The 24,751-nt window shown below is 43.5% G+C and overlaps 1 protein-coding gene across 2 annotated transcripts in view; it reads left to right on the top strand.

Annotated features, from left to right (window-relative positions):
• The window catches only part of PTPN3 (protein tyrosine phosphatase, non-receptor type 3), an 86,191-nt gene extending 65,657 nt beyond the window's left edge, over window positions 1-20,534 (top strand). For both annotated transcript variants that reach the window (XM_006864684.1, XM_006864685.1), the window contains 7 exons: window positions 9,163-9,253; window positions 9,557-9,618; window positions 11,388-11,534; window positions 17,259-17,387; window positions 17,786-17,931; window positions 18,439-18,574; window positions 20,457-20,534. In XM_006864684.1, coding sequence (XP_006864746.1) covers window positions 9,163-9,253; window positions 9,557-9,618; window positions 11,388-11,534; window positions 17,259-17,387; window positions 17,786-17,931; window positions 18,439-18,574; window positions 20,457-20,534 — 789 coding nt within the window. The remainder of the gene's footprint in view (window positions 1-9,162; window positions 9,254-9,556; window positions 9,619-11,387; window positions 11,535-17,258; window positions 17,388-17,785; window positions 17,932-18,438; window positions 18,575-20,456) is intronic.
• Window positions 20,535-24,751: the final 4,217 nt, after the last annotated feature.

Here is a 24,751-nt window from a genome sequence, read left to right on the forward strand (position 1 = left end):
CTGATCAATTCAACCACAGGTGCTTCCTTCTTGAGAGTGACTTGTGGCTCAGCTCAGGCTTTCCCTGAACTACAGTGTCTGATGAGCAAGGAAAGGCTGTGCGTTCTGTGTTGTTGTTAAGTGCCGTCAAGTCGGTTCTGACTCATAGCAACCCTGTACTGGGTTTCCAAGGCTTTAAATCTTCACGAGAAAGATTCATCTTCCTCCTGCGGAGCAGCTGACGGGTTTGAACCACGGACCATGTGGTTTACAGTCCAGTGCTTATCATGTAGACTGGGCAATGAAAGCTGAATGATCTTGCTAACTTGTCCTATATTTGAGCACCAGATTCCTGGCAAACAAAGCATCCTGTGTCCATTCTCATGAAGCCTTGGGTGACTCACAGTTTCCGTGCCTCCTTGCCCTCTGTTAGCCAGGATTTCTTTGGAGACATGGAATGTGGTTGATCTAAAACAAGGGCCCCAACTGATGGCTTAGATCAGTGCTACAAGGCATCACTAAAGGTCATTTCAAACTCAGAGAGCCAACCCCGCACCCCCAGCCCCTGCCAACTTTATCATCATCTATCTTTACCACAACAAGAAACTTTCATCTCCTCGCTCTGACTCCTTGTTTTTCCTAAGATTCAGCCCTGCATCACTACCCTATTATAGGAAACATCCATTTAGCATCAAAACAAGTGACTCCTTGGCTCCTATAATTATAAAAGTTACTTTTGAAAACACAAAGGTAACTGAAGAGCTTGTAAAATGATAAATGTAGACGTTAATGAGGGCCGTTTTACCTCCAGGGTTAGAACCCATCCCCAAAAAAGATTCATTTAAAAAAATGTAATTTTTTTAAAGGTATGAAAGATTTTATCACTGGACTGTATGTGGGATCCAGGGAGCAAATTGTAGGGGCTTTGGAATAGCCCTATGTGCAGTCTACATTTCAAGAATCGGACCCACTGAAAGGGAAATACTGCCCAAGTCATTGTCGTATGTTTATCTGTGAAGGAGACCCGAGAAGGAAACTTGTTAAATATGGCTGTTTACCAGCCCTTCGGAATCCTGGTGTGGCACTGCAGGTTAATGTACTGGACTGCAAAGTCAGTTTGAACCACAGGATCAGCAGTTCAGGCTCACCAGCCACTCCTGAGAAACCCTATACAGGGTCACTATGGGTTGGAACCAACTTGACATTCAAAAACAACAACTTTACTGGACTCCAGAGGGCTTGTGGAAACATACCACCAGGACTGTTTTCCAAGATGCCTCTGGGTAGACTCCAGCCACCAACCTTTAAGTTGCTAGCCAAGCATGTCAACCATGGGTACCAACCAAGGGACTCCAGGTATACTCACGAGAATCTGAATCTGGGACTTCATTTAAGGTAGCTCTCCTTAAGGTCCCCAGACTACCAGCAATAATTTCAACTCAACTCAGCAGAGTCACTCAACAGGGCTTCCAGTGGATGATTTTTAGGAAGTAGATTGCTTTTAGAAAGCAGATCACTAGGCCTTTCTTCAGAAAAGAAACAAAATGTATCTGAATTGTTGAATGGAAAACCAATTTTTCTCTGTAATCATTCACTAAAATCACAGTTAAAAGTTAAAAAATAGAGCAAAACAACAACAACAAAAAAACGGGTAGAGTTCTGTGCTGACATACATGGGGTCACTATGAGTTTGAATTGACTTAACAGCAACTGGTACTGGTCTGGGCTATGCAGCCTTTAAGAAATTCACTGAGGATCCCCTTTTCCTTTCCATTCATTGTACTGGGCCTTGCCAGCATCCACTGATTGGAGCCAGTTGGGCGTCTGAAACCCTCATGTGAGGCATGTTCATAAATTTCACATCTTTCACTGCATGAGAAGTCTGAAGTCTGAGATCAGAATCATCTCCAGATGTCCTCTCTCTGATGTTAGAAGACTTTTTATAACAAGAAGAAACATTTAAACTGGAAAACCATCTCTACTTGTCTGTCCCACCATACTGCACTAGCTCCTACTATTCAATATTTTGTCTTTGGAGGCCAGAACTGGTGATACTGATTCTGTGATATAAATACATAGAATTAAAATTCCTTAGCAACCCTCCTCAGCCAATCTTTTTATAATTTACCTTTACTTTCAGAACTTTGTAGATAGACTGATAACAAAGCATTTTGTTGTTGTTAGGTGCTATCGAGTCGGTACCAACTCACAGAGACCTCATGTACAGCAGAACGAAACACTACCCGATCCTGGGCCAACCTCACTATTGTTGCCACGCTTGAGTCCATTGTTGCTGCCACTTTACCAGTCTGTCTCATTAGGGGTCTTCCTCTTTTTTCTGACCCTCCACCTTACCAAACATGATATCCATCTCCAGCTACCGGTCCCTCCTGACAGTATGTCCAAAGTATGAGAGACGAAGTTTGGTCATCCTGGCTTCCAAGGAGCACTCTGGCTGCACATCTTCCAACACAAATCTGTTGGTTCTTTTGGCAGCCCATGACACTTTCAATATTCCCTCCAAAACTATAACTTAAAAGCTTTAATTCTTCTACGATCTTCCTTATTCACTGTCCAGCTTTTGCTTTCATATGAGGTTATTGAAAATATCATGGCTTGGGTCAGGTGCACCTTAGTCTTCAAGCTGATGTCTTTGCTCTCCAGTACTTTAAAAGGTCTTGTGCAGCAGATTTGCCTAATGCAATAAGTGATTTCTTGACTGCTGCTTTCATGAGTGTTGATAGTTGATCCAAAAAGAATGAAGTCCTCGACCACTTCAATCTTTTCTCCGTTGATAAGAATGTTGTTTATTGGTTCAGTGGTGAGGAGTTTTGTTTTCTTTACATTGAGAGGCAATCCATACTGAAGACTGTGCTCTTTGATCTTTATCAGTAAATATTTTAAGCCTTCTTCACTTTCATCCAGCAAGGTTATATCATCTGCATATCACTGATGGTTAATGAGCCTTCCTCCAATCCTGATGCCACATTTTTTTTTCATGTAACCCAGCATATTGGATTATTTGCTCAGCATACAGGTTGAATAAGTATGGTGAAAGAATACAACCCTGTCGCACACCTTTCTTAATTTTAAACCATTCAGTGTTCCCATGTTCTGTTTGTACTACTGCCTCTTGGTCCATGTACAGATTTCTCATGAGCACAATTAAGTGCTCCGGAATACTCATACTTCGCAGTGTTGTCCATAGCTTGTCATGATCCACACAATCGAAAGCCTTTACATAGTCAATAAAGCACAGGTAAACATCTTTCTGATATTCTCTGCTTTCAGCCAAGATCCATCAGACATCAGCATTGATATCCCTCATTCCACGGCCTCTTCTAAATCCGGCTTGAACCTCTGGAGGTTCTCTGTCAGTGTATGTTTGCAACTGTTTTTGTATTACCTGTAGTAAAACTTTACACGCATGGAATATCAAAGATATTGTCCAATTATTTCTGCATTCCGTTGGGTTACCTCTCTTTGGAATGGGCACAAATGTGGATCTCTTCCAATCAGTAGGTCAGATAATTGTCTTCCAAATTTCTTGCCAGAAATGAGTGAGTGCCTCCTGTGCTGCCTCACTTTCTTGAAAGATTTCAATTTTTTTTTCCATCGATTTCTGGTGCCTTGTTCTTTGTCACTTCCTTCAACGCACCTTGGACTTGTTCCTTTAGTATTATTGGCTCTTGAACATCAACCATTTCCTTTTGGTACAGTGACTCTGTGTATTCCTTCCATCTTCTTCTTTTTTTATTTTAATGTTTTATTGTGAATTATATGATTGTTTACATGAGAGAACTTTAGTTTTATATTCATTCCGTTGTATATCATTTCATTGTCATGGTTCCAATCCCCTTCATGCATCATTGACCGACCAAAAGGTATATCCTAGAAACCTGTCCCCTCCTCGCCCCGAGTCTTTGGCTCACAGGCTCTCTCCCTTTCTGGATCCAAAGTCCCCAGCCACTTCATCACTCCACGTCATCGTCTCTGTCTTCATCTCAGGGATCTCTGGTTCTCTTGGTAGGGTCCCGCTCTCGGCTCTTCTCCGTTGATGGTCCTAGAGACCTCCGCTCCTAGACTGGAGAAATAATCGCTCCCTTCCTTGCCACAAAACGTCTACCTTTGCACTTCCAACCTTCATAATCAGCCCTGATAACCATTATTCACTACAGTATCACGAGTTACCCATCTGTATTTCATTTCATCAGCTCCGCCTAGACAGATTGAATAGTACCTACTGGAGATTCTGCCTTCCTCCATGCCCCCTAGCTCTAGGTTCCCTCTTGAAAGCTTGTAAGCCTTCAGTCACTTCTTGCCTTTGTAGTCCACCCCTCCCCATTTGGGTATCCAGTGTCCAAGTTGCCCATCTCTGCCCACTCTGTGTGTGGAGGGGATGCCATCTTCTTTTGATGCTTTCTGCATCATTCAATAATTTGCCCAGAGAATCCTTCAATAGCAAAAGTCACGGCTTGAATTTTTTCTTCAGTTCCCCAGCTTGAGAAGTACTGAACTTGTTCTTTCTTTTTTGGTTTCCTGATTCCAGATAATTGCACATTTTATTGTAATATTTGGCTTTATCTTCTCAAGCTGATCTTTGAAATTTTTTGTTCCGCTCTTATACCTCTTTATTTCTTCCATTTGCTTTAGCATCTCTACAAAGCATTTTAGGATGTAAAAATTAATAGTCTTTTCAACAAAGTTGTTTATAAAATTTTTTGTCCCATGACGAAGAGCCCTGGTGGCATGGTGGGTTAAGCACTGTACTGATAACCTCAAGGTTGGCGGTTCAAACCCACCAGCAGCTCTGTGGGAGAAAGCTGAGGCTGTCTGTTCCTACTGATATATTTACAGTCCTTGGAAATCTAGAGGAACGGTTCTCTATCCTATAGGGTTGCTAAGAGTCAATGTCAACTTGATGGCAATGGGTTTGCTTTGATCCCATAACCCTGCCTCTCAGCCTTCTGATCACCCTCATTCTAGGGAGTTCTTGTCCGCCTTATGTACCTACAGCCCAGGAACCAACCGAACAAATTGTGTTTTTCCCATAGTTGTTGTTTAAAAATCTTTGTGTCAAATTCTGACCACTATAATAAAGCCTTAACTGATTTTTCTGCACCGACCGACCTGTGTTTCTTACCTGTTACTCTGTACTCTGAGCATTCTTTGTCAGCACTGTGACCTCATCCCCAGATCTGAAGAAGACTCCATTGACTTTCAAGAAGGAACTTGATGGCCAGCTCTTACATAAATCTGAGTGGGTTGTCAAACCTGCCAAAGGCCCCAAAAAAACACCTAGCTTTGATTTGTTCACCCAGCTTTTCATAAAAAGTTTTATATATTTTAATGTTATAAATTGATTGCCTTTGTTGATATCTTAATTTAAGAAATGTTCATTCTTATTATTACAATAATGAGATAATTCAGAAATGGCTAAAGTTGAGTTGTCTCCTGACTTCCATTCAGTTCAGTTTCTTCTCCTATTATGATTCATAAGGACCTCTGGTAGCGTAGTAGTTATGAATAGGGCTGGTAACCTCGTGGTCAGCAGTTCAAAACAACCAGCTATTCCGCAGGAGAAAGATGAGGCTTTCTGCTCCCGTAAAGATATATAGCCTCGGTAACCCTATATATGAATCGGAACCAACTCCATGGCACACAACACCACCACCACTATGATTTATAAATAGCGTTATGGTGTGTATTGTTCCATCCTGGGTCCGTTGCTCATGCAAACAGATTGTGTACACATACATAAATGTATTTATACACACATAATAATGTATTCATAAGCCCCGATGTGGCACTGTATGATAAGCATTGGACTAGTAACCACAGTGTCAGCAGTTCAACCCCACCAAGTGTTCCTTAGAAACCCTATGCAGGGTCGCCTTGAGGTGAAACCAACTCAACTACACACAACAACATTATGTACATTCATGCCAATATGTATATAAATAGGATCATCACTGAATGTATTCTGAAACTTACATTTTACACTTAAAAGTAAGTGAATGGTCATTCTTTTGTAAGTCTATTTTATTCTTCTTTATTACACAGAGTTTTGTGGTATGACTGGGACATAATTTAAATCAATACCTCTTCCTGTTTAGGAATGTCAACATTGTTTACAGCTTTCTGCTAATAAAGAGACAAAAAATTCTGCGCATAAACTTTGACACGTATCTTTATGTGTTTCTGTCAGATAAAGCCCAGAGTGTGCTCATTTAAAAAATTTTAAATGCAGCCATAGTATTTTATTTAAAAATACAAATATTTTAGTACTTTACAATCCTGTCAACAGATCATGACTGCCTAGATACATTTAAAATCATATGTAATTAAAGTTAGATCTGTGCTTTTCTGCTAGATTATTTCAGGTTGATTGCATTTACATTTTGTTGTTTGGAGATAAAAAAATTTTTTACTTCCAGATCAGCTTTACTGATTAGATTCACTTAATTAGGTTTCACCTCTATGCAGTTAATCAGTTTGAACCAAAATGCCATTTAGACACAGACTTACTCTTCCTGGCCAAGCCAAACCAACACCATCAATAAATTGTGAGTTTGTTTCTAGAATGAGTACAGAGAGTCCACCAAAGTCTTCAGGTATTCAGTAAGTTGTTTATTTAGTCTACTCAGTTGTTGTAAACTGAACTCATAAAGATGATTAGTAGCTGAGCCTTCTGTATTTTAGAAATTCTAAACATGTGACAAGTACATCTGATGGTACTATTACTATGGGGGAAATCTCCCAATTTTCAAAAGAAAGACAAATTGAGAAAATACAGTGCATAACTCAAAATGAGAAACCACAGTTGCCAACATCCATTGGTAATTGGAACGTAGAGTGTACAAAGTATGAATCTAGGGAAATTGGAAGTCATCAAAAATTAAATGGCTTCCATAAAGATCGATATCCTAGGCATTAGTGAGCTGAAATGGACTGGTTTTGGCTACTCTGAGTTGGACAATCTTGATTTATTTACTATGCTAAGAATAACAAATTCGAAAGAAATGGTATCACAGTCATCACCGATAAGAACATTTCATGATCTATCTTGAAATACAATGCTGTCTGTGATAGGGTAACATCTATATGCCTACTGGGAAGACCAGTTAATACAATTATTATTTAAATTTGTGCACCAACCACCAAAGCCAGTGATGATGAAAGTGAAGAATTCTACCAGTTTCAGTCTAAAATTGATAAAACATGCAATCAAGATGCATTGACAATTATCAGGGATTGGAATGGAAAAATAAAAATAAAGAGGATTCAATAGTTGGAAATTATGCTGGAGATCGCATGGTAGAATTTTGCAAGACCAATGACTTCATTGTAAATGCCTTTTTTTCAACACACTATAAATGGCAACTACACACATAGAATTCCCCAGATGGAATACACAGAAATCAAATTGAGAAGAGATGATGGAGAAGCTCAGTATCATCAACCATAACAAGGCCAGAACTGACTGTGGAATAGACCATCAGTTGCTTAATATGCAGGTGACACAACTTTGCTTGTTGAAGCCAAGACTTGTTAAGTGCTGTCAAATCGGTTCTGACGTATAGCAACCCTGTGTAGGGTTTCTGAGGAGTGGCTGGGGAGCTTGAACCAGTGATCTTGAGGTTCAAACTGGCCTTGCAGTCCAGCTCATTAACCAGTAGCACCATGCCAGAACTCCAAGAGGACTTCAAGCATGTATAAACACAATAAAACCTCTGAAATCCAGAACCTGTATAAGACAGAAACCTGTCAGAGAAAGAAAACTCAAATATTTTTTATAAAAATGAGCAATGAAAAATTGTAAGACTATATACCCTGTCAGAAATGGAAAACTTGTGACCTGGAAAAACAAGGCAGCCCTGGGGAATTCTGACTCTCATTGGCTTGACTGTAAATATCATGTGTGTTTGTACATATATATATCTGTGTACATACATGCACAGGACAAAATAAACTAGAGATAATATAGAAGGTCATATCAGGATTGTGAGATTCCTGGTAAATTACATAGATAGATGTACACTGAGCTGCCCAAAGAACCAATAGATCCATTCTAGAAGAAGTGCAGCCAGAGTGCTTCTTGGAGGCCAGGATAGCCAGGCTTAGTCTCATACTGCAGACATGTGGTCAGTAGGGGCCAGTCACTGGAAAAGGAGATCATGTTTGGTAAGGTGGAGGGTCAAAGCAAAAGAGGTAGAACCCCAGCGAGATGGATTTGCCAAGTGGCAGTATCAATGAACTCAAGTGTGGCAACAGTAGTGAGGTTGGCCCAGGATCGGGCAGTGTTTTGTTCAGCTGTACATAAGGTCGCTATGAGTTGGTACCAACTTGATGACACCTAACAACAACAACATGTACATTGAATTTCTCTAATTTTCTGGGAGAAAAGGCATAGATCCCTTCCAACATTGAAAACAAGTATTATTTTAAAATTCCCATCAAGTTAATAAAAACCTCTGGTGAATAGGCTCTATAAGCTTGTCATTCAAGGTGAGGGACATGTTTACATAGCAGAGGAAATGGAAGCATTGAGGTGCATTCTTTCTCTAGTTTGTGATCTTCAAAGCATTTGCCCTCTAAGTCTCCTGCAGACACAGGATACTATTCATGCTTCTCACAAGGCTGTTGTGAAAATGTGTCTTAACATGATGATTAAACTTTTGACAATGGTTGCATGTACAGGGAAGTGTCACTTTAAATGAAGTTGGTTTTTAGTTTGGAAATACACTTCTGAAATGATTCTTAAGCAAAGAATGTGGAGGAAATTGCGTTTGGACTCACAGAGACAAGTTTCCATTTAGCTTTGAATCAGAATTCTCCTTTTTTCTTCCTCTTTTTGTTTTTAATAGTTGCTAAAGAAATATGGCTTAACTTATTACTATGATCCATTATTTGTGACTCAGACCCTTTTCTATGACTCTTTTGTTCCCTAAAGATCGTCATGCTAAAAAAAAAAAAAAAGAAAACATTATTGAAGAATTTAGTCCATTTCCCATGGAATTGTAGAATTTTTTGTTGGGAACGTTCTCTTTTTGTACAGAATTCATATTTTAAGTCTTTACATTTTGGCCCGTGAACTTGACCATAAAGTCTGTGTTCACACTCCATGCCTTTATAACTGTTTTCTGAAGTGATTTTTTTACTTCTCTGTTTTTTTTTGTATAGCAACTCTATAGAAAGAAGCCTGGTCTGACCATCTCATTTGCAAAGCTGCCTCAAAATTTGGACAAAAACCGATATAAGGATGTGCTGCCTTGTGAGTATTAAGAGTGAATGCCTCCCCGCCCCTCCACTCTATCCTACCCCATACCCACCACACACACACTGAGATAATGTTTCCCTTTTTAAAACAGATTGTCTGGTATTCTGGAATGATCTGTAGTGTGTCTGTAAACACCACAGTCTTTATTGCAGCCATTTCAGGCTCTGAACAGTTGGGGAATAGTGTTTATGCTAATGAGGCGAACGCTGCAGATGGGGCTGGGAACGAAAGCCATGTTTACTTGGTATGATAAAAATAACCCTCAGAATCATTGGTAAATTGTTTTCTCCCCCACAGATGACACCACCCGGGTATTACTGCAGGGAAATGAGGATTATATCAATGCAAGCTATGTGAACGTAAGTTGGGAATCTTATGTAAGAAGAAAGAGTACAGTGAACGTTGTAGCCCTGATGGTGTGTATGCCACATTCCAGCTGGCAACGTGCTCTCCGGATCACAACCTCATTCCAGCCTCACATCAGCTCAGGAGAGGAGGCAGGATACAGACTCCCACTGTGTAGTGAGGAGAGCTAAGGTTCAGAAAGGTTAAGCCACTTACGAAAGTCACAAAGCGGATAGAAGATGGGACCAAAACTCAGAGTCTATATTTTGACTCCATGGTCCATGTGCCTGCTGCCCTCCCTACTAACATTTAGGTGTTTGTTCCTTGCTGGTAGCCCCTTTTGGAACTTTCAGCATGTTTTCCCTCCATGCCAAGAATGTGCATTCTGCCTAAAAATAAGAAAAATGAAACAACCTCTATGTGCACAACCCAAAAAGAGAAGGGAAAAGATTGCACATCTTGTGGGGAAAGTATTTTTTCTCAATTTGGGACCTCTCTAAACCTCAATTGACAGGTTTTCCCTCTAGAAGGCCAGGTAGTAAATACTTTAGTCTTTTTAGGACAAGAGGGAAAATTGAAGATATTAGTAGGTAGGTTGGTGGTTCAAACCCACTAGCCACTCCTCAAAAACCCTATCCAGGTCAATATGAGTCGGAAACAACTAGAGGGCACTTAACAACAACAACAATTACCGTTTATAAGTCAATGTGTTCAGCTGCTAACCAGTATATTTACCGTGGATTTGAATAGACTCAAAGGTAACTGGTTGGTTGGCTGGTTTTGGTATCATTATTTAAAAATGTTAATACCATTCTGAGCTCAGTGGCCCCTTGGGCATGTTTGTCACTGAGGCAATCAATATGGCAACTCCTGATCTAAAAGAACTGATGATTTCTCAGTTTCAGTTCTCAGATTGTCACAAAGTAACATGAAGGTGTGTCTGATCCATGGTCCCACTTACTCCACAACACCTATGGGGTCCTTGGGCCCTCTTATTCAGTGTTCTGGTGGCCTGCAGTGTCAGAGATGGCCCAAGCAGCAAGATCACACAGTCCAGTCCCATCCTGTTACCTGAGAACCTCCACTGAAGAAGCCATTAAGCCAAGCATTAGCCGAACCATGAACCAGTGCTCTGGTTACCTTTCCCAAGTAAGGAAGAGTGAGCCAGAATACCAGCCCCAAGCTCAGCAGGTTCTGAGTATCTTTCTTAGAAAGAATCATTCACAAGTCAGGAAGCAAAAGCAGAGCATGGTGGGGTAGGCACACTGAGGATATGTGAAGCCATTTGAACTGGTTAATATCAACTTAATGGCACAAGTTCTGGAAATCATGCAAAAAATAACCTAAACATGGTGGGATATGCCAGTATAGTTTATACTTCAAAGGAAAGTAAATCAGTTCTTATTGAGAACCCTGCCTAGGTAAAGACTTGGGCTAGGGATTGATATGCATTGCTGAAAATATAATGTTGGCAGATTATGTTTAAGATACAGAGCATTGAAAGCCATTTGAAACTCTTCTGCTGCCTTCTAGTTACATTTCCAATGAGTACCTCCTAAGCATCTCATGTTCTATCTTAACAATCCATTTGCCAAGGTATTGTCAAATAGCTTTCCAGAATTTTCAAATAATTTTTTCTTTGAGTTTCCACATTTGTTGCAAATGCCTGAGTTTTCTTATTCGGGTGTGATGTGTCCGTTACCTAACCAGTAAGTTTTAAATCCACTCTGCAGCCCATTTTGTAACAATGACAGATTCTAATGCCTTAACAATCTCCTCCTAGATGGAAATCCCTGCTGCGAATCTTATGAACAAGTACATTGCCACTCAGGGACCCCTGCCACAAACCTGTGCACAGTTTTGGCAAGTTGTTTGGGATCAGAAATTATCACTCATCATCATGTTGACAACTCTCACGGAGCGAGGGAGGGTAAGTGCCTTGATTACCAATTCGGATGTCTGCAGTTTCATGGGGCATTTTTGTGGAACATGAATCTCGGGGCTGGAAAGGGTCTTAAATGTCACCCAGTCCGACTCCTACATAAGCCCATACATCTCCTGTTCAGAGCCACTGATGGATACCTCCAATGACAGGAAGCCTCTGAGTCCCTGGGCTGCCCCAGACTTGACCATAAAGAATGATCAGACAGCCACTCCCACTCCTAACTTGGATGCGTTGTAACAACTCAGAGGTAGTTCCACTTGCCTGATCTTCCCTGCCCCCAAACCCCTGCTTTGGCTGTGGCCTGCCCATCTAGGATGAGGTTTGGTCCTGGGAAGAACAGTCTGTATGCCAGGTTAACTGTCCATACAATGTAGGAGAAATTACAGCCTGTAGCAACCTCCACATGTCTCTCAGCAAAGCCTGATACAAAAGAGGTGGTTGTTGTTGTTAAGTGCCATCGACTCAGTTCCGACCCATAGCGACCCTCTATAGGGTTTCCAAGGAGCAACTGGTGAGCTTGAACCACAAACCTTGTAGTTCAAATGGCTTTGCAGTCTGGTGCATTAACTCACAGTGCCATACCAGGACTCCACAAAAAGGTAAGAAAGGCTTAATTTGGAGAGTGATGGATACCATACGTGCATAGCAGGACATGGATTTTCCATAGGAACAAATCTCTAATTACATAAGGGAGGTCAGTGTGCCAGGGATACCTGTATCATGAATTCCCTAACTTCATCATTAAATGTTTATTTTGAAAGATACTCCAGAATGAAATCTAAACGAATTTTGAACCACCTGCTTTGAATGATCTATGTACCACTTTCTCCCAGATCCTTCCTGGGTGTCAGTTCAGAATGCCAAGTGAACCTGTGTTGAAAACCAGAATACACAGGACTAGACTGTATTCAGATCAGTTGGCTTTCTCACCAAAAACAAAAAAATGCAAACTACTAATTCTTGAGAGCCCCACAGATTGCAAGGGGCTTTTACATGCAGTATCCCAACCAAATGACTGTCCCTAAGCCCCAGGGCTAGAGGATCATTTCCAGGGCCCATTCTGTGGATGTTCAACTAAGATTTTGTAAAGTTCTTCCCACAAACTGAAATCCACACCACTTTCAACTTCTTCCTCTCGGATCAACTCAAAATAAGCTCCCCCTCCCCTCCTCATGCTGCCCCCTCTGACATCGGAAAATAACCTGAAGCTTATCAGTGTCGTGCTACCCGCTGGACACCCATGAAGCCTGTGGCCAGAGTGTCTGTTTTTTTTGTCTTAATGTTGCAGTTGAGCTGGTTTCCCCATTTTGACTCATGCCCTTGAGTCTTAGAACCTGCATCCAGCATGTTGGTGGGCTCTGGAGCCAGGGCCAGGTTATCTGAGTTCAAAACATCTTTCTTCCTGAGCAAGTTACTTAATCCCTTTGCTCCTCAGCTTTGTCTTCTGTGAAATAGAACCAGTAACAGTACCCACCTTTTAGGTTTGTTATGAAAACTAAAAAGCTTAGAGAACTTCATGTTACAAGTGCCCAGCACATGTTAGCTGCCGGGTGGGATGTGTGGGTGCCACCATCTTAATCATTGGTTGCATTCTGCCTTTACATCTGGGTTTGCAGGGCTTTTTTAGACTTCCGTTGTCCTTTGTGTTGGCAGTCACTCTTAGATTCTTGTCACTCACAGATTTGGTCAGAATCTCCTCATGTATGTCACTGAAGACAATTTTACAGACCCTGGTGTGGCGCTATAGGATAAGCACTGGACTTGCTAACTTTAAGGTCCATGGTTCCCACCCACCAGCCACTCACTGGAAACCCTGTACAGAGTCTCTGTGAGTTGGACCAACTAGACGGCACTTAACAACGAGAGGCTATGGCAACCTCCTCCCCTGCCATTTCTCTTTGTCTACCTGGTACCTGAGTGGCTCTGTGGCAATCACAGCACACCGTGGCTGTGCGTCACTGTATCTCCTTGTCTACGATTCGTGTTTTTGTAGACAATTAAGTTACTTGAGATCCTTTTTTAATTTAGGGGATCATCCTGGGGGCGACTCACAGTACCACGCACTCCCCTTTTGTCTGGTTCTGTGCTGCAGTTGGCTCAGACTGCAGAACTCAGGGGTCAAGCTTTCCAAGTTCAAAACCTGATGCTTTCACTTCCTAAATCCATGATTTAGGCAAATTGACAAAACCTCTGTGTGTAACATGGGATCCTGGAGGAACTGAATGAGTTCACACGGGGAGCTCAGAAGAGTGTCCCATAGTAAGCATTAGGTCAGTACTAGCTATAATAGTAGTCATACTGCCAGCAGTAGTCATAGCCGGGTAGTACCTGAGCAACTACTCCAGGTCTGTACGATGTTTATTTTTTGTACTATTGTTTTTGATAATTATGTTTGTTAAAGTGGCTCACCTTTTGGTTGCATTAATACATTTTCTCTAAAGGATATATCTTAAATAGAAACTCAGTATCACTTGCCATAAATAGAAGGTATATGTAGAGACACAAAGGTCACAAAACCGCATTGTTAAATTCTAAATAGAACTTGATGCCTGCTCCCATTCTCTCTCTCTCTCTCTCTGTTACAAAAGAAGCACAAAAGCATTACAGAGGTGGTGTCACAACTGGACAAGACCTAGACTGAGACTTTTTCTGTGTTATCAAAAGCATGGAGAGAACAAACCCCACTTTCCCGTTGTGCGTTTGAATATCTTCACTCAGTGCCTCTCCCATCTCCTGATGTACCACTAGTCATCCAGGCTTGGCAGGCCCTGATCTGGGCCTAGACAACAGACATCCAGCTTATCAAGCCTTGTCGTTTTGAAAAAAATCAACCTGTGTTCTCATTTGGAAACCCGACTGTATTTTTCTGCCTGGGTCCCTATTTTCCTGCTTCCTAGGAGCCTAGGTGCTCCAGGTGTTTGCAGAAACAGTTCATAGACTTCCACTCTCCTCCCTGTGAGGCCTTTGAGCTCATGACACCTGACTCCATTCAGGGCCTCTGTCTTCTTGTCTGTGCTGGCCTTCTCTTTGCACTTTTAACAAAGCTTGCTCTACCCTGGCCAGTGGGAAAGTCATTCTTGTCAGAGAAAGGGGAGTCTCAACAGGAAGGGTTTGTTGGCTCACTGGGAGTGACAGATGAGCTGCCCTAAATAGCTGCCCCTTTTCTGCCTCATCTTGTTCGTTCCAATTCAGCAGAGAAGGCCCTTGGTGATCTGTGATCCGAGAGGCCTCATCTTCCTCTGGCTGCTCTTAACGGCCACGCCCCTCCAGCCCTGCCATGGATTATGTCCCCCTCCTCTTTTGTTGGTGTCTGCACTGGACCTGAGCTCATCTGAGGTCTCTGTGTGGTCATTGTTTCCCAGCCCTTTCTTCCTAAGTGAGTCCATTCTGACTGGTCCCTGCATTAGCGATGCCCATCTCCCATGAGTCAGAGTATTCCCTTTACAAGCTCTGGCCTTGGGAACTTACCTCCCTTGTTTATTGATTTCCAGAAACCTGCTCTTCTAAAATCTATGGTACGTGTTTCCTCCCTCTTCTACTGCAGATTATTTGTTGACCCAAGCCCTTTATTCGTCGGTCCCCATCTCTTTCTCATTCGTACCCACAGGATCTTCTTCCGGATTAGGACTTAGTCCAACTGAAGAGTTACTGAGAGGGGTTTGCAGCAGGTCTTGCTGCTTCTCTCCCTTCCAGGTGTGTGGACAGTGAGCCCCCTTCGTGCTGCTGTGTCGCACACACTGTGTGGAGACTTGCCCTGTGAGGCCTCGCGTCCCCATCTCTGCTGGGCTGTTACTATCTCCGTTCTGGATTCCCACCCAACCTAGTCTCATTGTGGTCTCCCTTCAGGCTTATCAGTGACCCCCACAGTGATTTATCTTTATAATTGAAAAGGTCATTCTCCTTGGTCTTCCAGTCAAGATGGTTCTTTGGGTATTAAGTTGTATGTCTATTTATGATATGGATCTCTTTCCATCACAATCTGCCACTCATCCAAGATGCTGGCTTTGGATTCAGAGGAGGCGTTTGATTCTGACACCAGCGCTGTTTAGCTTTGGGCAAGACACTGAGGCTCAGTTTCCTCATCAGCAGGTGCTGTTTTGGGGGTCAGGAATAAACTCCCCTGTGTCCAGTGTCTGTCACATAGTAGGGGTTCACTAGTGTAGTAACCCCAGGGCAAGTGGATTTGACACTCTGTGCAATGGTAAGGAGTCATTGAGTTGTCATAAGGAATGAGTGATGACAAGGAAGAGAGTCTGTAAATTTCCTGGCTCTCACTGGATTTGGTCAGAACTCTCCTGTGTTGAGGTTGATAAAAGGATCTAGGCACAGACTCCTCCCACCACCTGAATCCATCTGTCAGCAAGACACATCTACCTACATGTCCTCACCAGCAGGATGCCCAAGTAAAGTCAAGCCCACACGTGTACACACACTTGCCCCTTTGCTCTGTCTACCATTTTGGTCCATGACTATCCAGTCACCCAACTCAAGAGCTGGAATCAGTCTTGAGTCCTACCATTCCTTTACCTCTCACAGCCACTCATCATTTGGCCACCACAGACTGCCTCTCAGCTCTCAAATTCACCCTCTCCTCTCTGTCCCCACAACTCTACCTTCTCTCAGAACTTGATCCTCTTTCACCCAGAATCCTCAACAGCCCCCTTTATGGCCCCCCAGGCCTAGAATCTTCCTGAGTTCAAGCCATTGATATGGCTTTGAGCTTGACATTCCTGGGGTGTAAACCTGATCCTGTTGTTTGTCTGCATGATACTCTTTGGTGGCTCTCCAGACCCTCAGAGGAAAGCCTAAAAAAACCTCACCCCAGCCTGGGCTGTACCTTTTGTCTGATTGAACTGTTGGTTGTTCCCTAGGTACACCAGGTACTAGGTGTATGTCTGTGTCTGTGCATCCATTCCCTCTGCCTCAGTTGGTCACTCCTTGTCCAGTGAACCCTCAGCCCTTCAGTACTGAGCTCATTGTCCCCTTTGTCCAGATATCCAGTCCACTTCCATCCCGTCCTTGGGGGTGGAAAGGGTGTGTGATGCTGGGAGTTGCAATAATGGGTGACACCGCAGGTTAGTCATGGCCAGATCCACTCTGGAGTGCAGACATTTGCAGCTTTGCTTTGCACAGTTGATCACTTCAGAGAATGTCTTCTCCTCGGTTCTCTTGGAGCCTGTAGGGCAGGTATTTGCATCTCCTTACAGACTAGGAGGCCGGTGTAGACCCATGTTTGTCCACTCTGTCTTGGATTCTGCAGACAGCCACCGTTTCACATCAAAGTAACGTTAGGAAATGGCTGCTCACTGAGACGCCCTTGCTTAAGGTTTTACGAGTGAAGTCATAAAGCAGCAGCATACTTTGTTTCAAATGGTGAAGGAGGAATTAGGTAGGAGAGCAGAGAGGTGACCTGAAGGACTGCAGTAGACTTGATTGGGAGTAGATGGAGGTTAGGATACAGAGGCCATGGCCTTGTTTGTGGTGCAAGTTGGATGCCCTTGTTTGTGGTACACCACGGCCTGGCCTGTCAGGCTGACCCACACCACACCCTGCAGAAAAGGTTCTTAGAACTTCCCTGGAGAACAGATGAGGTTCAGATCAGCCTGGCTCCTCTAACCACACAGAGAGTATCTGGGTGTGATGAGCAAAGAGAGGACTCTTCCCACACACCCGGCCCCACCCAACTCACACACACTGGTTCCCTTACAGACCAAATGTCACCAGTACTGGCCTGACCCTCCTGACACTGTGGAACATGGCGGCTTCCACATCCGGTGCCTGTCTGAAGATTGCACCATCCCCTATGTGTTCCGAGAGATGGTAGTCACCAACAGCGAGGTGAGCATTGGTCTAGGGTGGGCACAGCTTAGACACAGGCACTAAGTCAGCATCCTCTGTGTCTCGGATGGGGCCGTATTGAGTCAGCCCTACATCTCTGGTGAACATTTCAGTAACAAGACAAGGCAAACCCAACAAGAGCCAGGCCTGCATGGCCCTGATGTCCAGGACCACAGGAGCCAGCAGGGTCCAAGGAGCAGTTCTGCAGGAGATGTGGATATTTTGAGACAGCAGGTGGGTGGGCAGGGTTCCTAGCATTAGCAGACGTCATGGAAAGACCATGCAGCATGGGAGAAGGTGCAACTGGAGACAGGACTGTGCTTACTGGTGGCCAGTGGGGCTGGAGTCCACTTGCGCACTGCCTGCATTGGCTCACCGAGTGCGCCGTGTCTTCCCAGACAGGAGAAGAGCACACAATCACCCATCTCCAGTACGTTGCGTGGCCTGACCATGGCGTTCCTGATGATTCCTCGGATTTTTTGGAATTTGTCAACTGCATGAGGTCCTTGAGAGGAGAGAGTGACCCTGTCTTAGTGCACTGCAGGTACTGTCCTTTGTGTATTCCTTGGGAGAGGCCTGGAGACAATGGGAGGACACCAGTCCTACCCTCAACCTTGCAAGGCTGTGTGCTTTTACCAAGTTCTATTTACTTTATTTCTTGACTATTTCTAAAGTCTGGGGATTCTGGGACATTTCAGACTACCAAATATAATGCAGAATTCAAGGCAAGAATCCCTCTGTCTTCTTTACCTCTGTCCTTGAGTCTGTTCACCTTCACAGTAGATGTGAATTAGTACGGTTCGATTTTGTACATAACGGTGAGTTTCTTTCCAGTGGTTCTTAAGCCTCTGCCCACCCACCTCCGCCCTCAGACTATATGAGGATTGGCCCTTTTAACATGATGGGGAATCCACCCTGAGGAGACTGTCTTTTGTGTTCTGGAAGATCAGAAGGAGGAAAGCTCTTTCTGAGTGGGAACTGGGTAGGAGTTAAGCTGGCATTAAGTGTTGTTTGGGCACATCCCAAGTCCCTCCTTGCCTCCCCTCCGCAGCGCCGGAATAGGTCGAACTGGTGTGTTGGTGACAATGGAAACGGCCATGTGCTTAATTGAGAGGAAGCTTCCTGTCTACCCACTGGATATTGTACGGAAAATGAGAGACCAGCGTGCCATGATGGTGCAGACATCAGTGAGTATAAATCCTGTAATAGTGATAGAGATGTACGTGGCAGTGGCCAGCACCTACCAAGTGCTGACCCTGGACCAGGCTGCTCCAGGGATTGAGTCCCTTTCTCCAAGGTAACAGAGTTTGTCGGGGGGCTGAGTGATTCCAAAGCCGACACCCAGCTAACCTCTGCCCTCTCTTCTGTTGCCTCTGTGGTTCCACCTGGAGGCCAGGGAGCAGCTCTGAATGTGCTCTGTATTGTTGAGCTGTCCGAGGGAAGCAAGACCACCCAGAAGATTGCACCCACCCACAGGTTCTAGGTGACCCTTTCACACAGCCCCTCGCCCTGCTCCTCTGGGCTCTCTCCTACTTCCATAGCATCTGAGTTCTTGTCACTGCAAGGGTCCCCAAAAGGCAGCCTGGTGGCTTTGTCCCAAAACTACCAGAGGGACAGTGTGGTGGTGTGGAAAGAGCAGAATTCAAGTTCCACTGCATACTGAGTGATCTTTGAATAGTCCCTTCAACCTCTCTCTAAGCCTCAGTAACCCCATCTGCAAAATGGGAGCAATCTCATGTCAGTCCATTCATTCATCAGATAATTGCACAAACAGGAGGGACCAGGTTTCTATTTAGTAGGAGAACTGGATTCATTAGTTATGCTAAATCAGTGACTGCAGACATTTAGGGGTTCTGAGACTCAGAGGAAAGGTACCTGAAGCAGACATTGAGAGCTCAAAAAAGGTTTCCTGGAAACGTGTCCTCAGGTCCTACTCCAGGGATGGTTGAGGAGTGAAGACGTCTATATCCAGCCAGCTCTGTCACCTCCCGGGTTTGTGGACCAAGTTTGCAAGATTTTCTTAATAGGTTACGAGCTCTTGTGACTTTATACTAGTTTGTAACCGGGAACTCTGGTGACGAGGAAAAAAATGACTTCTCTTATTAAGGCTTATTTTTTGTGATTTGGAAGACCGCATTGCCAGTTAAAAAGAGAGAAAAAAAAAAAAAAAAAAGGTGCAGTACCTTGGTAAATTTTCTAGTTGGTGAAACTCAATCTAGAATGTTTTCCTTTACCCTGGACACTTGAGTGAAAGAAGCGTCTCAGGAGTTGTTCCTATTATAGCAGTGTTCAGTGGCCATTGTCCCTTGTCAGACAGGCCCCAGGCTCCTAACTAGCACCTGCCCCCTGCCCTGTGAAGCTCTTCTCCTTCCCACAACATGTAGCCTGGCCCAGGACAGCCTTTCCTTGTTGCTATGATTTATCACTACAAAAGGATGCAAAACAAATCAGCAAAGGGAAAAGGTACATGTGGAAGGGGCCAGAGGAACCCAGGCACCAGCTCCCCAGAGTCACTTAACTGCCACAGCAATGAATGGTAACAACGTGGGAAACATCTACCAGGGAAACTCAGCAGAGACTCAGCACCCAGGGCTGTTGGTGGGGGCTAGTCTCGCAGGCACCCTCTGCCTCGCATCCTCGCACACTGCTCTTTGTGCCAGCACGGTCACCCTGCTTTGGCCTTTACCCTTGGCAGCCTCCCCTGACACTGCTACACAGGCTGGGTTCTCCGTCTCTTGTGTTTCCATGATCATTGCCCACCTCAGGGAAGAATCCTTAGTCCATGGGTGTTCTTCCACACGTTTCCCGGACACGTAGCATACTGTCTGACCTAACCCAGAGTTCACGCTCAGTGAATGTTTATGAATGGTGCCGGACTTGACTGGAGTCCTGATGTGGCCCTGTGGGATAAAGCACTGGACCGCAAGGTTGGTTTGAACCACAAGGTCAGCAATTCAAACTCACCAGCCGCTCCTTGGAAGCCCGCCCTCCACAGGGTCACTCTTGAGTCAACTGCAACTTAACGGCACTTAACAACAACAAACTTGACTGCTGTGTGTTCTTTTCCAGAGCCAGTACAAGTTTGTGTGTGAAGCAATTCTTCGTGTGTATGAAGAAGGCTTAGTCCAGATCCTGGATCCCAGTTAAGACAACTGTGAAAACATTCATTCCTCTTTCCCAAGGGTATCCTCCTTAAGAACAGACCTCTCTGGAAGCAGCAAGAGGAATCTGTGTGGGCCGTGGAAAAGGAATGAGCACGTTTGAACCCAGGCACTTTAAGTTTCTATAGAAAAGGTATCCTGTACATAGGAACTGTGTAGATATGCATGCCATTATGTATAGCATCATTTAGACCTGTTATCCCTACAGACAGAAACAAAGGGCATCGCAGTTTGGGGCCTGTCCTAATGCCTTCTACCTAGACACGACCGACCGTACCCCCGTAACCCACCCTTGGGCAGTGCAGAAGGAATGCCAGGAGTACTGTTGGCCTCACCGAAACATGATGGTGCGGTTACTTAGGGGTGTGTGTGTGTGTGTTTGTGTGTGTGTGTGTGTGTGTGTAGTAGTAGTAGTAGTATAAGGGCTGAGCTTTCTGTGCTACTACGTGGAGTTGGAAATTGGGGTTTGCATGTCTCTAATACACCTCTTGATGAATGTGTTACAACAGCAAGGGGTGGGGTTTCAGTACCTTTCTGCCCTTAGTCCAGTTTCCCTGCTATTTTGCATGGGCGTGTTTCTGAGAAGCATGTCCAGCGTCTCCTCCCACTTCCTCCCTGTATTCATGACCCTCTTCAGGTCCATACACAGTGCCTGCACCGGAATAATAATGCTGTATATTCTGGTGAATTTTCTGGTGAGACTCTGAGAACTAGGACTCTCGGAAGTCTTGTCATCATATTTGTTAGTTTTAGAAGCAGGTGTCTCTTGCCTCTGCGCACCGCTGGCTCTACACTCTGAATTCAGGACTGGAAACATTGACTACTGAATCCTACTACATGTATTGCTGCTATTTCAAGCTATTACACTTGAAACATGATTCTTGTGAGGGGAGACGGGCTGGTCGCATCTAAATATTCAGAATCAGTGGCCGTACTCAGAAAGGTCTAGTCATAGAACCATGGGAAACCCAGCTTCTGCAGGGTCGTCCGTGGGTGTGTGTACGTGTGTGTGTGCTTCTGCCTATGGGTGAGTGTCTCTCAGGATTCCTAACTTGATTCCAATTACAGTTGAGTTTATATAAAGAATGAGTCTCTGTATAGAAGGACAAACGTGTGCATTCACCCTCAGTTGCAGTGGTCTCCATTTCATTTCAAAGGAGAGGATCAGACTAGCTGAATAGAAACACAATTTGATGTTAATTTATTCTAAGTACACCATGATTTTGATTGTCCTTAAAGAATTCTGCCTTTGTTAAGACTGTGTTAATTTTTTTAAAAATTTGTGACAGGATTGTAGCAAATTATTATTTAAGGAAAATAAATTACATAAAAAAATTTAATGTGGTATTTTTAAGTAGCTGTTTTTGTGTATCCAGCAGAGGAGCTAAGCTAATTTCTTAGTGGTATTTATAGAAAAAGGATGCTTTCATATTATAGTGCATGTAAATGAAGCCACTTGGCTATTTAGCAAACTCTGGACCAATGAGTAGTTTCCTGGTTGCAAGATGGATAAAGACTTACACAGAAGGGGCCAGGTTTCTAAAAGGATTCTTTATCACCAGACCTTGCATACTGTCTTGCATTTCTCCCATTTTATCTTGCACTAAAATGTTATTACGAAGTGGTAAGGATGAAAGGGAGGTATTAAACAGTAACACTATGCGGTAAAACAAGAAGGCAGCAGGAAAATCTGAACCTAAGGGACAGATTAGGTTCTTGACCTTACTCAGTGCTAACTAGTTGGAGACCTCATCATTTTGGATCAGGCAGTGTTTCGTTCTGCTGTGCATAAGGTCGCTATGAGTAGGTACCTACTTGATGGCACCTAACAACAACAACATTTTATTGCCTCATCTGTAAAATGGGAGAAACAATACATATGCATTAAGTTGTTGTGAAGATCATGTTATTAATGGGAATTTTTATCAGCTGGGATGTAACTGACAATACTACAGATGAGTTGCTTGGAACAGATAATTTACTAATGATTAGCCCCAAAACATACCAAACAAATCAAATCATCTGGGTTTTCATCAAAGACTTTTCTTCTAGGGAAAGAAAGAGCACAAATGAATATCATTCCAGTACCTGTGTTCAGTTTTGTCTCTGAGAAATTCTATCGGCAAAGCACCAGGAAAATGAGAGGGAAGACAGAGCACTACCTTAAATCTAAATGTCGCCAGGATACATAGTAAATGATTGCTATTTGATGAAAATGTGTGCTAAAAGTCTAAGAAGTGTACCTGTGTCTGGAGACTTGTGTTTTCTTATCACAGTGAGACTTACAGTAGCTGGGATTCTACAGAACCATCTTGTTTTTCCAGATCTTGCTAGTTTTCCACCTTAGACAGGGTACAGTCTTACCACTTTCCTGCCACTTGTTTCAGTGAAAAAGATTTGAGCTTTTCTTCTCTGGCAGATTTCCAACTTAAACAGGTTCCTGCTTTTGCAGGTTGTAAAAACAAAATAAGTTGTTTGGTATGGTTGCAGAAACGTTGCCGTGTTACATAAATTTCTAAAACTTATAAAAAGTTGCAGCTAGCCTGTTCCTACCACTGGGTTGACCAGCAGCTCTGATTCAGCAGATGTTGCCAGGGACAAGATCCATGAAATAATGGAAAAGAACAAGATGAGAATTCTCCACATGGCAAAATAGACAAGTAAATACTGTAGCTATTACCAATTAAATTCTGTAGCTCAAGAGTCCTGTTTCACCACCTTAAACACTTATGCATTTAGATGCCTGATGCCTTTTTGAGCCCTAAGTGAAGAACTTCATCAGATTCAGGATAAATATTTTGCCTAAGAAATTCGCTGGGGTGTGAATGAAGAAGGCATGTGCATCCTACATTCTGGCGTGCTCATAGCGTTGAATTAGACACACTGATGTGCTGAGTTCATGGAGACGGGAGAACCCTGGTATTGCCACTCTGCAGAACATGCGCTTTCACAGAGAGCATCGACTCAGTTGGGGCGGGAGTGGTCCTAAGTCCCACCACAATAACTTATACTCCAGTATGCCTTTAGACTAATGTGGATGCTATTATTGTTGCTGTGTTGTTGGTTGACATTTTTATTCCTCAGAAATTATCATTTGAGGGCAAGCAGCAGGCTCCTTCACCCTCCAAATGCAGTCAAGAGGCAATGTCATAGAGAAGGGGTAAAACTTGGGTCTAATAAACGTAGGTTTAGCCCACATCTGTATACATCTATAAAAAGGGAAGAATGGACCAAACTAGTTGAGCTCTTTGGTTCTTTCCAGATTTAACGTTGTGGAAGTCTGAGATTCCAAAAAATCTAAATGAATCCTAAACCAAAGCTGTATAACTGCTTTATAGAGATATATATCACAGTTCTTGTCTTCCAGGGATTGTCCCTCAGACCTAGGCACTGTTGAATGCAAAGACAAGGCTTGCCAAGCTGTGGTCCTCGCCTGCCATTCTAAGCTGAGATCAGTCTTTGTAAAGATGGCCTTGGGGGGTGGGGGGTGGGGGAGGGGAACAAATGCATGTGAGTCTGATGGCCAAGTTGCCTAGCCATCTTTATAACTCACATTCTGTTTGTAGCAACCAAAGGATTTGTGTTAAGTTCATATAGTATTAAAAAGTATCTTAATTTATCAGCAATATTTTTTTGTAAATTTGGAATGTTTTTCATTCTGACCTGTTTTGTCAGTGACTCAACTGAAAAACAAATGTGATCAATATAAAAACATCCAAGCTATATAACACTCCCTGTCTGTTGGCATTTTTATTCTAATAATTGTCTTGCTGTCTTAAAGTGTTTTCTTCACTTGCTTGCCTTTATTTTTAATACACACTCTTGGAGGAGAATGTCCTCTGCCCATCTCCATCTTCCCACGAATCAGGAGTGTGACATCCCGTGCACAGTACCTTCTCTCCCTTGCCCTTGGGTTACAAATTGGATTCCGCTGCCAGTGATGGCAGTAACTTACACTAAATAGATGAGGATTTATACTACCATGCAGGCTTCTAGAATGGCTTTGTGATCATCTGCTGAAGCTTCTACCTTGAGAACCATGATGGCTGCTCCAACCATGTTCATGTTCCAGCCAGGAGGATGGAGGAAGAGGCAGGGGAAAGCAGGGCCCCTTCCCTCACACACTGTCCTGGACACCGTGCACACCGCTGTGCTCACACCCAGGCCACACCTCCTGCACGGAATCTGGGAAAGCTGATTTTG

The sequence above is a fragment of the Chrysochloris asiatica genome, unplaced genomic scaffold, assembly GCF_000296735.1.
Source record: "Chrysochloris asiatica unplaced genomic scaffold, ChrAsi1.0 scaffold00069, whole genome shotgun sequence".
Classification (NCBI taxonomy): Eukaryota; Metazoa; Chordata; class Mammalia; order Afrosoricida; family Chrysochloridae; genus Chrysochloris; species Chrysochloris asiatica.